The sequence below is a fragment of the Bombina bombina genome, chromosome 2, assembly GCF_027579735.1.
Source record: "Bombina bombina isolate aBomBom1 chromosome 2, aBomBom1.pri, whole genome shotgun sequence".
In the NCBI taxonomy this organism is placed as follows: Eukaryota; Metazoa; Chordata; class Amphibia; order Anura; family Bombinatoridae; genus Bombina; species Bombina bombina.
The window spans coordinates 994,449,398-994,461,670 of NC_069500.1; the positions used below are offsets into that span (position 1 = coordinate 994,449,398).

General features: G+C 42.2%; 1 protein-coding gene across 1 annotated transcript in view; it reads left to right on the forward strand.

Annotated features, from left to right (window-relative positions):
* The window catches only part of SEC24B (SEC24 homolog B, COPII coat complex component), a 521,322-nt gene that overhangs the window by 474,898 nt on the left and 34,151 nt on the right, over positions 1-12,273 (forward strand). The window contains exon 21 of the mRNA XM_053700185.1: positions 6,933-7,037. Coding sequence (XP_053556160.1) covers positions 6,933-7,037 — 105 coding nt within the window. The remainder of the gene's footprint in view (positions 1-6,932; positions 7,038-12,273) is intronic.

Consider the following 12,273-nt stretch of genomic DNA (forward strand, 5'->3'; position numbering starts at 1 on the left):
TGTGATTCCCCTTACCTTGTTTTCCATGCAGATAAGGTGGTTTTGCGTACCAAACCTCGGTTTCTTCCTAAGGTTGTTTCTAATAAGAATATCAATCAAGAGATTGTGGTTCTTTCTCTGTGTCCTAATCCTTCATCTAAGAAGGAACGTCTGTTACACAATCTTGATGTGGTTCGTGCTTTAAAGTTCTACTTACAAGCAACTAAAGATTTCCGTCAAACATCTTCATTGTTTGTTGTTTATTCTGGTAAACGGAGAGGTCAAAGGGCTACGTCTACCTCTCTTTCCTTTTGGCTGAAAAGCATCATCCGTTTGGCCTATGAGACTGCTGGACAGCAGCCTCCTGAAAGAATTACTGCTCATTCTACTAGAGCTATGGCTTCCACATGGGCTTTTAAAAATAAGGCTTCTGTTGAACAGATTTGTAAGGCGGCGACTTGGTCTTCGCTTCATACTTTTTCCAAATTTTACAAATTTGATACTTTTGTTTCTTCGGAGGCTTTTTTTGGGAGAAAGGTTCTACAAGCAGTGGTGCCTTCCGTTTAAGGTCCCTGTCTTGTCCCTCCCTTCATCCGTGTCCTAAAGCTTTGGTATTGGTATCCCACAAGTAAGGATGAATCCGTGGACTCAATACATCTTACAAGAGAAAACATAATTTATGCTTACCTGATAAATTTATTTCTCTTGTGATGTATCGAGTCCACGGCCCGCCCTGTTTTTTAAGACAGGCATATATATTTTTATTTTAAAACTTTCAGTCACCACTGCACCCTATAGTTTCTCCTTTTTCTTCCTAGCCTTCAGTCAAATGACTCGGGGGTGGAGCTAAGGGAGGAGCTATATAGACAGCTCTGCTGTGGGTGCTCTCTTTGCCACTTCCTGTAGGGAAGGAGAATATCCCACAAGTAAGGATGAATCCATAGACTCGATACATCACAAGAGAAATAAATTTATCAGGTAAGCATAAATTATGTTTTTTGTGTGAGGCTTCTTCCTGGTTTAATGGTATCTTAGGTTAAAGGGACACTGTACCCAAAAAAATTCTTTCATGATTCAGATTGAGCATGACATTTTAAGCAACTTTCTAATTTACTCCTATTATCAAATTTTCTTCATTCTCTTGGTATCTTTATTTAAAATGCAAGAATGTAGGTTTAGATGCTGGCCCATTTTTGGTGAACAACCTGGGTTGTCCTTGCTGATTGGTGGGTAAATTCATCCACCAATAAAAAATTGCTTTCCAGAGTACTGAACCGAAAAAAGCATAGATGCCTTCTTTTTCAAATAAAGATAGCAAGAGAACAAAGAAAAATTGATAATAGGAGTAAATTAGAAATTTGCTTAAAATTGTACACTCTATCTGAATTACAAAACTATTTTTTTGGGTTCAGTGTCCCTTTAAGTACCTTAAAGTGATTTGTAAAGTGTGGCAATGTAATGCAAAGTATATTAAATTATTCTTAAAAACAGGGGCACTTTCATTCATTAAAATTTTTAAAGACGCTTTATTTGTAAAATAATTACCAATTAGTGATGGTAAACATTGCACCGTTCCTCCGCCCGCATCTCATACTTTATTTTGCTGATGGATGGCAAATCCGGCTTCATCCAATCGTTACGTGCCCCCTTTGGTGTCCAGCTTGTGGGGCACCCAACAATTGGATTAAGCCGGATTTGTCATTGATTATCAAAATAAAGTATGACATGCGGGCAGAAGAACGGCGCAATGTTTACCATCACTAAATGGTAATTTATTTTACAAATGGAGCATCTTTCAAAATTTGAATGAATGGAAGTGCCCTTGTTTTCAAGAATAATTTTATATACTGTGCATTACATTGCCAAACTTTACAACCAATTTAAACAGAATTTTATTTCCATCTAATATAAGGAGAGTCCACAGCTTCATACATTACTTGAGGGAAATACAGAACCTGGCCACCAGAAGGAGGCAAAGACACCCCAGCCAAAGGCTTAAATACCTCCCCCACTCCCCTCAGTCATTCTTTGCCTTTCATCACAGGAGGATGGCAGAGAAATGTCGGAAGATTTCGGAGTACTCTTAGTACTCTTCGGGATGGGACTGGAGTTTTAAGTAGTCTTGTCAGCCTCTCAGTAAGAGCATTGACAAATGTTAGTGTCTGGAGATGCAGGGAGAGTCTTTCTGCGAATTCAGACTTGTATTAACAGCTCCTTAAGCAATCAGTGTTGATGAGTTTCACTGCCTGCTTTTCTTCACTCAAGTCCATGTCAGGAGCGATGCTACTCACTGTCAAACTTAAGAGGCCGTGTTCCTGTTCCACGGCGTTGATTCTGGTAAGATTGTTTCATTTTTTTATATCTGTAATGATAACGCAAGAAGACAGGGTCACAGTGTGGCTCCTTTATCTGTATAGAATCAAGGGTTAATATCTCCGGAAGGGGATTATTGAGGGGGGGATGTATACATGATTGTTTTTATTGTGTTTTATGCTGCAACATGTGTTGAGATGTGGCTCTGGCAATGTGGAACAGTCAGGTTTCTTTTGATACTGCGCAGCCAGTTTAGTTGGCACGCTTTTTTCCTGGCTGCGGGGTGGTCCTGCACGATTCTCCATGTGACCGGGTGTGGCCTCTTTCTCTTCCTTTCCTGGCAGTCGCTGCAGGAGATAACGAGTTTCTCTGTGAGCCTGGGTCATAGGAGGTGGTGAGTGCCCCGGCCATTGGAAGTATAAAGGTGCCTTTTAATCCTTTGTGTAGTCCTTATTAAAGGGACAGTCTACCATAGAATTGTTATTGTTTTAAAAGATAGATAATCCCTTTATTACCCATTCCCCAGTTTTGCATAACCAACACTGTTTTAGTAATATACTTTTTACCTCTGTGATTACCTTGTATCTAAGAACCTTCTTCCAGCCCCCTGATCACATGACTGTGACTGTTTATTATCTATTGCCTTAAATTTAGCAATGTTTTGTGCTAAATCTTAAATAACCCCCTGTGCCTAAACACAGTGTTATCTATTTGGCCCACGTGTACTTTCTGTCTCTTTGTGTTGAAAAGAGATTTAAAAAGCATGTGATAAGAGGAAGCCCTCAAAGGCATAGAAATTAGCATATGAGCCTACCTATGTTTAGTTTAAACTAAGAATACCAAGAGAAAAAAGCAAATTTGATGATAAAAGTAAATTGGAAAGTTGATTAAAATTAAAAGTCCTATCTGAATAATGAAAGTTTAATTTATACTAGACTGTCCCTTTAAAGCACAAGCTATAGAGGACTCTGATATGTTAGAGGGTACTCCCTCTTTACCTAAATCTAATGCCGGTGTTTATTGTGAGAAGGTTTCGGTATACCCGCCTGCTCAACTATGTTCCACATGCCTCAATAAAATAGTGATATCTAAAAGAAATAAAATGTTTAGTACCACTAAGCCGTCCACCTCTGAAGGGTCTCCGTCACGTGAGGTGTGTAACCTACATTCATCTTTGATGAAGTGCACTTCTAATCTTCCTGTGGGAGGGGCCACGTTGCCGCTCGATTTTGCTAAGCAGTTGCAAACGGCTGTATCAGCGGTCATTAGTGCTTTACCTTGCCTGGCCAAGCACAGGCGGAAGGTTAAATATTGCTATCCTTCCCAGGGGTCATCTGATCCATTGGATGTATTTGAGCCTAGATTATCCGCTGATACTGAGGAGGCCTCTCTCTGGGTCGGAATCTGCAGCCGCTAAACCTCCGGCTGTGGGGGAACCAGACTTTAGGTTTAGAATGGAGAACTTACGCTTTTTGTTAAGAGGTGTTAGCGACTCTAGAGGTTCCGGAACCGAAGTTACAGGAGGAACCTTCTATTCCTAAACTGGATATATTTTATGAGAACAGGGTTGTGCCCCAGACTTTCTCGGCTCCTGTAAAGATGGTGAATATTATTAAGAAAGAATGGGAGAGACTTGGATCTTCTTTCTCCCCTTCTTCATTTAAGAAATTGGCTCCTTATGTGGATGACATTCTGGTTCAGGCTCGGTAATGCCAGTTGGCAGAGGATCATTCAAGAGTTCTTCTCCTCCTTCTGCAATCTCATGGTTGGAAGGTGAACTCAGGGAAGAGTTTTCTGGTTCCCAGTACAAGAGTGGAGTTCCTGGGTACGATAATAGATTCCGTTGCCATGAATATATTCCTAACAGAGAAGAGACATTGCAAGATTGTCTCCAGCTGTCTTGCCCTTCGATCCTCCTCAAGGCCGTCAGTGGCCAGGTGCATGGAGGTGATTGGACTCATGGTATCCACTATAAATGTCATTCCGTTAGCCAGATTCCATCTCCGGCCTCTTCAGCTGTGCATGCTGAGGCAGTGGAACGGCGATCATTCCAACCTGTCCAAACTGATCTCTCTGGACAACTGGTCGAGGGAGTCTCTCTCTTGGTGGCTCTGTCCAGAACAGCTGTCCCAGGGGACATCCTTCCTCAGACCAGCATAGGAGATTGTGACTACGGACGCGAGTCTCTCAGGTTGGGGAGTGGTTTGTGGTGCCAGGAAGGCACAGGGCAGGTGGACTCGGAAGGAGTCTCTTCTCCCGATCAACATCCTAGAACTACGGGCGATAATCAACGCTCTGAAGGCTTGGCCCCACCTGGGTTCGTACAAGTCTATCAGATTCCAGTCGGACAGCGTTACCTCTGTGGCTTAAATCAACCACCAGGGGGTACGAGAAGCTCCCTAGCCATGAGGGAAGTGTCTCGAATCCAGAATGGTCTGGAGAAGGGACTTGCCGCCAGTTCCTTGAGGGGACAGATTTCGGCTCTATCTGTACTGTTACACAAGAAGCTCGCTGAGCTCCCTGATATTCATTCTTTTGTTCAGGCTCTGTCCAAAATCAGGCCTGTGTTTAGACATTCTGCTCCTCCTTGGAGTTTGAATTTGGTTCTGAAGGTTTTGCAGGGGCCTCCGTTCAAGCCTATTCATTCTCTTGACATCAAGACTCTGTCTTGGACGGTTCTTTTTCTTCTGGCCATTGCTTCAGCACGCAGAGTGTCTGAATTAGCGGCCTTGCAATGTGAGCCTCCTTATCTGGTTTTCCATGCAGATAAGACGGTTCTTTGCACTGGATTGGGGTTTCTTCCTAAGGTTGTGTCTGTTCGCAACATTAATCAGGAAATTGTGGTTCCATCCTTGTGTCCTAATCTGTCTTCTTCGAAGGAGCGGTTACTTCATAACTTGGATGTGGTTTGAGCCTTGAAATTCTATCTTCAGGCTACAAAGGATTATAAACATTCTTCAACATTGTTTGTCTATTCGGGGAAGCGCAAGGGGCTGAAGGCTTCTTCTGCTTCCCTATATTTTTGGCTGAGGAGCATGATTCATTTGACCTATGAGACAGCGGGACATAAGCCTCCTCAGAAGATTATTGCTCACTCAACTAGGGCTGTGGCTTCTTCTTGGGCCTTTAAGTATGAGGCCTGTATGGAGCAGATTTGTAAGGCGTCTACCTGGTCCTCCTTACATACTTTTACAAATTTGACGTTTTTGCTTCGGATTTGACATTTTTGCTTCGGCTGAAGCAGCTTTTGGGAGAGAGGTTTTGCAGGCTGTGGTGCCCCTTTAGAATAGGGTCCTCCTCCTTTTTACCCGTTTTTTTAATTGTGTCCTCTAGAGCTTGGGCATGTGTTTCCCACAAGTAATGAATGAAGCCGTGGACTCTCCTCGTATTAGATGGAAAACATAAATTATGCTTACCTGATAATTTAATTTCCATCATTACGAGGAGAGTCCACGGCTCCCGCCCAGTTCTCTGTTGGTGGACATAAATTTAGTTGTTTGTTCTTCTGACACCTTTCATACCCTGATATTTCTCCTACTGTTCCTTGTTCCCTCAGTAGAATTACTGGGGGGTGAGGGGAGTGGGGGGGAGGTATTTAAGCCTTTAGCTGGGGTGTCTTTGCCTCCTCCTGGTGGCCAGGGTCTGTATTTCCCACAAGTAATGAATGAAGCTGTGGACTCTCCTCGTAACAATGGAAATTTAAATTATCAGGTAAGCATAATGTTGTTTTTTTTTTTTTTTTTGCTGCATATTTGTTGTAATATTCCAAGAAAGGCAAATCTTAGACCACTGGTGCTGAAAACAACAAAAACAGTAATAAAAAAATAAGTACATATATGATATTGAATGTTGAGTCATAGACTGAGTTCATTGGAAACCAGGTTCAGTATATTGTGGGGTTAGGGACTCCACCAAATGTTTCTTCCTATAAAAAATAATGTACAGGGCACAAGAAGACTCTAGTTAAAGGGACATTAAACTACTCACTATGCTATTGTTATTTATCCTGTGCCTGCAGCTGTCTTCTCTTTACAAGTATTGGTTAGTGAAGCTCTGCATCTTCACACTGGGAGCCGCCATCTTGAAGCTTATGTTTGTTATGTAACTTTTAAACTGTGCAAAAACTGCAAAAATGTAACTCTTATGCTCTTTATTATGTGAGCTAAACTGAAGTGAAAAGGTACAACTCTCAAAAAGCCAGTAACATCACAGATCTGTGAAAGTGCTCTGTTTCTGTCATTCTGTCACTGGATGCAACAATTCACTGCAAGATGGCGGCACCCAGTATAAAATGTAGATCTTTATCAACTGGCTTCTGTAAAGGGTTAAAATAGAACGGCTTTAAAGAGAGTTGCAGTTACAGGAGGGAAAACCATAGCATGGTGAGTAGTAACCATGGTACTGTACTTGTACCCAGCAGTTTAATGTCCTTTTAAATAATTGTGGTATCAGTTTTAGGGTACCTGAGGAGGAAATATGTGGTTGTGCTGGGAAATGATTAGGAGTTTTTAGGAGTTATATGTGGCTATGATTATGTTGCTGAATTAGATTGGGAAACAATGTACAGAGCGAAAACTAGTGGCTAAAAATCGCAAACTGTTAAGACTATACATTTCAGTTCTTGTCCCTTTATTTCATAGGGTGCTATTCTTGTTTATGACACTGTTGTGCCTCAGCCACCTCTTCAGTCCCTTTCTGCCGAAAAGCTGACAAGAGATGGCGCTTTCCTTATGGATTCTGGATCGGTATGTTTTCAATTTTATAAAATGTTATTCAAAATGCTTTTACACAAACCTTTCTATACTAATAAAGCTTATACAGTTATGTATAAGATTATTATCTGTTATATGTTATACAGCAGTGTAAAAAGAAACCTTTACATTCTTTGTGTAATACAATTTCATTATTGCCGTACTTTACTATTTTCTACACTAAGAAATGAATACAGGGGCACGTTACATTTGTAATGGAAGATGACATACAATATCCTATTATATAAAAGGCCAAGTGTGTTTGTCCGAAGCTATTATGCGCAGTAGAAACTGCACGAGGACAAACACACTTGGCCTTCAAGAAGACTGACCTGGCTAGCTTCTGGGACGACTGTGTGTGATGGGGGCGGACGTGGGCGGGGCTGGGGCAGGCGTTGCGTGGGCCGGGCGTTGCGTGGGTGGGGCGAGGCGGGACATTGTGTGGGCGGGGCCGGGCGGATGTCGGAAAGAGAGAGAGCTCAAAAAAAGAGGGGGGAATAGAGGGAGCAAAAGAGAGGGAGAGAGATAGCAAAGAGATAGGGGGGAGGGAGAGCAAAATAAAGGGGAGAGAGCACAAGAGGAGAGAGAGCAAAAGAGAGGGTTGAGAAAGGGGAGAGAGAGAGCAAAAGAGGGGAGAGAAAGACAGCGCAAAAGAGGGGGTGGGGAGGGAGGAGAGAGTGAAAGAGGGGGGAAAGAGGGGAAATACAGAGGGAGAGAAAAAGAGAGGGTGAGAGCATAAGAGAGGGGGGAGAGAGAGCAAAAGAGAGGATAAGAGAGGGGGGAGAGAGACAGCAAAAGATAGGGGGAAAGAGAGCAAAAGAGCGGGGAAAGGGGGAGAGAGCAAAAGAGGGGGGATAGAGAGAGCAAAAGACAGGGAGAGAGACCGCAAAAGAGGGGGGAGAGCAAAAGAAAGGGGGAGAGAGAGAGAGCAAAAGAGGGGGATAGAGAGCAAAGAGGGGGAGAGAGCGGAAAAGAGAGGGGAGAGAGAGAGCGCAAAAGAGAGGGGGAGAGAGACAGCAAAAGAGAGGGGGAGAGAGAGAGCAAAAGAAAGGGGGGGGAGAGAGACAGCAAGAGACAGGGAGAGAGAGAGCAAAAGAAAGGGGGGAGAGAGCAAAAGAGAGAGGGAGAGAGAGCGAGAGCAAAAGAGAGGGGGATAGCGCAAAAGAGAGGGGGGGGGGGAGAGAAAAAGAGAGGGGGGGGAGAAAGAGCGTGCAAAATAGAGAGGGGGAGATAGAGAGCAGAAGAGGGGGAGAGAGAGAGCAAAAGAGAGGGGGGAGAGAGAGAGAGCAAGGGGTGGAACCGCTGTACTGCAAAAAAATGGCCTGTGTACACGGGCTTTAAGACTAGTAATTAAATAAAAGGGACAAATGCTCTCAGTCAGTGTAGGTGCACATTTATATAAAGTCTCAGACTCACTAAAGGACACACAGTGATATAGATCGCCAATTTTGTTTTTATTATATTTGCTTACCTCAGATTGAATGTATACAAGTGTTTATAAGCCAAGTTCCAGGGTCAGTAGTACAACAATTACATTCTTTAACAAATTAGAGCATGTCATTTTGCACAAAATTGTCTCTTTAAGGCCCTGTCTTTCCAGGGCTAAATTCTGGTTCTGCTTGCCACCAAACTGTTTACACCCTCTATTATGATAAGTCACGCTGCTTTGGTACTGATTCCTCTCTTGCTTCATGTACTTTTAGGAATAACATGAGAGAAAACAGGATTTTTTTTACTTGCCCTGAAATCCTTTTCTTATCATTTTGAGTCACAGAAAATACTCGAAATTGGTACATTTTATCATATTCTATAAACAATAACCATGTTTATACAGGGAGTGCAGAATTATTAGGCAAGTTGTATTTTTGAGGATTAATTGTATTATTGAACAACAACCATGTTCTCAATGAACCCAAAAAACTCATTAATATCAAAACTGAATAGTTTTGGAAGTAGTTTTTAGTTTGTTTTTAGTTATAGCTATTTTAGGGGGATATCTGTGTGTGCAGGTGACTATTACTGTGCATAATTATTAGGCAACTTAACAAAAAACAAATATATACCCATTTCAATTATTTATTTTTACCAGTGAAACCAATATAACATCTCAACATTCACAAATATACATTTCTGACATTCAAAAACAAAACAAAAACAAATCAGTGACCAATATAGCCACCTTTCTTTGCAAGGACACTCAAAAGCCTGCCATCCATGGATTCTGTCAGTGTTTTGATCTGTTCACCATCAACATTGCGTGCAGCAGCAACCACAGCCTCCCAGACACTGTTCAGAGAGGTGTACTGTTTTCCCTCCTTGTAAATCTCACATTTGATGATGGACCACAGGTTCTCAATGGGGTTCAGATCAGGTGAACAAGGAGGCCATATCATTAGATTTTCTTCTTTTATACCCTTTCTTGCCAGCCACGCTGTGGAGTACTTGGACGCGTGTGATGGAGCATTGTCCTGCATGAAAATCATGTTTTTCTTGAAGGATGCAGACTTCTTCCTGTACCACTGCTTGAAGAAGGTGTCTTCCAGAAACTGGCAGTAGGACTGGGAGTTGAGCTTGACTCCATCCTCAACCCGAAAAGGCCCCACAAGCTCATCTTTGATGATACCAGCCCAAACCAGTACTCCACCTCCACCTTGCTGGCGTCTGAGTCGGACTGGAGCTCTCTGCCCTTTACCAATCCAGCCACGGGCCCATCCATCTGGCCCATCAAGACTCACTCTCATTTCATCAGTCCATAAAACCTTAGAAAAATCAGTCTTGAGATATTTCTTGGCCCAGTCTTGACGTTTCAGCTTGTGTGTCTTGTTCAGTGGTGGTCGTCTTTCAGCCTTTCTTACCTTGGCCATGTCTCTGAGTATTGCACACCTTGTGCTTTTGGGCACTCCAGTGATGTTGCAGCTCTGAAATATGGCCAAACTGGTGGCAAGTGGCATCTTGGCAGCTGCACGCTTGACTTTTCTCAGTTCATGGGCAGTTATTTTGCGCCTTGGTTTTTCCACACGCTTCTTGCGACCCTGTTGACTATTTTGAATGAAACGCTTGATTGTTCGATGATCACGCTTCAGAAGCTTTGCAATTTTAAGAGTGCTGCATCCCTCTGCAAGATATCTCACTATTTTTGACTTTTCTGAGCCTGTCAAGTCCTTCTTTTGACCCATTTTGCCAAAGGAAAGGAAGTTGCCTAATAATTATGCACACCTGATATAGGGTGTTGATGTAATTAGACCACACCCCTTCTCATTACAGAGATGCACATCACCTAATATGCTTAATTGGTAGTAAGACAACATGCATAAAGAGGATGATGTGGTCAAAATACTCATTTGCCTAATAATTCTGCACTCCCTGTACTAATAGCATAAATCAACATCCTTATGCTCATATTTAAACCCAATTCTTTGGTTATTTAATGTCCTTAGGTTATTTTGGATTCTGAATATTTATTATACTGCAGTAATTATAGGGGACTAAAATACATGAGAAGTGCTCAATTGGGGACGGATGGTGCTTCATAGCCCGCCCTATGGGATGGTACCAACTCAGGGTACAGCTTTCTCTTGTTAAGTGTGTTCAGTCCACGGGTCATCCATTACTTATGGGATATATTCTCCTCCCCAACAGGAAGTTGCAAGAGGATCACCCAAGCAGAGCTGCTATATAGCTCCTCCCCTCACATGTCATATCCAGTCATTCTCTTGCAAGTCTCAACATAGAAGGAGGTCCGCGAGAGGAGTGGTGTTTTATACTTAATTTATTTCTTCAATCAAAAGTTTGTTATTTTTAAATGGCACCGGAGTGTGCTGTTTTTCTCTCAGGCAGTATTTAGAAGAAGAATCTGCCTGCGTTTTCAATGATCTTAGCAGACGTAACTAAGATCCACTGGCTGTTCTCGCACATTCTGAGGAGTGGGGTAACTTCAGAAAAGGGAATAGCATGCGGGGTCCCCCGCAAATGAGGTATGTGCAGTAATATTTTCTAGGAATGGAATTGACTAAGAAAACACTGCTGTTACCCATATGATGTAAGTACAGCCTTTAATGCAGTAGTAGCGACTGGTATCAGGCTGATAAATGTATGCGCAGTTGAGTTATTTTCTAGGGACTAGAATTTGACTGAGAAAATACTGTTAATACTGAAATAAATGTATGAGCCTTAACTGCAGTAGAAGCGACTGGTAGCAGGCTTAGTGATAACTTTGCATAACACTGGAAAGTTGTTTTTAAAAACGTTTACTGGCATGTTATTCGTTTTGTGAGGTACTTTGGTGATAAATCTTTTTGGGCATGATTTTTTTCCATATGGCTAACGTATATTTCTGCATAGAAACCGTTGTAACAGGTCTCCCACTGTTGTAATATGAGTGGGAGGGGCCTTTTTTAGCGCCTTGTTGCGCAGTTAAAATTCTTGCACAGTCTTCCTGCTTCTTCCTCCTTGATCCAGGACGTCTCCAGAGGGCGCAGGGGTCTTCAAAATTCATTTTGAGGGAGGTAATCAGTCACAGCAGACCTGTGACAGTGTGTTTGGCTGTGATAAAAGCGTTAAATCTTAAATTGATTATCCGTTTTTGGGTATTGAGGGGTTAATCATCCGTTTGCTAGTGGGTGCAATCCTCTGCTAAATTCATACATTTACTGTTAAAATTGTTGGCTATAACTGAATTAGTTCATTGTTATTTCAACTGTGACAGTTTTTTTGTGATTTTAAAAGCGCTGCAGCGTTTTTTTCTATTGCTTGTAAATTTATTGAAAGATTTTTTCCAAGCTTGCTAGCCTTCATTGCTAGTCTGTTTAAACATGTCTGATACAGATGAATCTGCTTGTTCATTATGTTTAAAAGCCAATGTGGAGCCCAATAGAAATATGTGTACCAATTGTATTGATGTTACTTTAAATAAAAGTCAGTCTTTACCGGTAAAGAAATTATCACCAGACAACGAGGGGGAAGTTATGCCGCCTAACTCTCCTCACGTGTCAGTACCTTCGCCTCCCGCTCAGGAGGTGCGTGAGATTGTGGCGCCAAGTACATCAAGGCCCTTACAAATCACTTTGCATGATATGGCTAACGTTATGAAAGAAGTATTATCTAATTTGCCTGAGTTAAGAGGCAAGCGCAATAGCTCTGGGTTTAGAACAGAGCGCGCCGATGACACAAGAGCCATGTCCGATACTGCGTCACAATTTGCAGAACATGAGGACGGAGAGCTTCTTTCTGT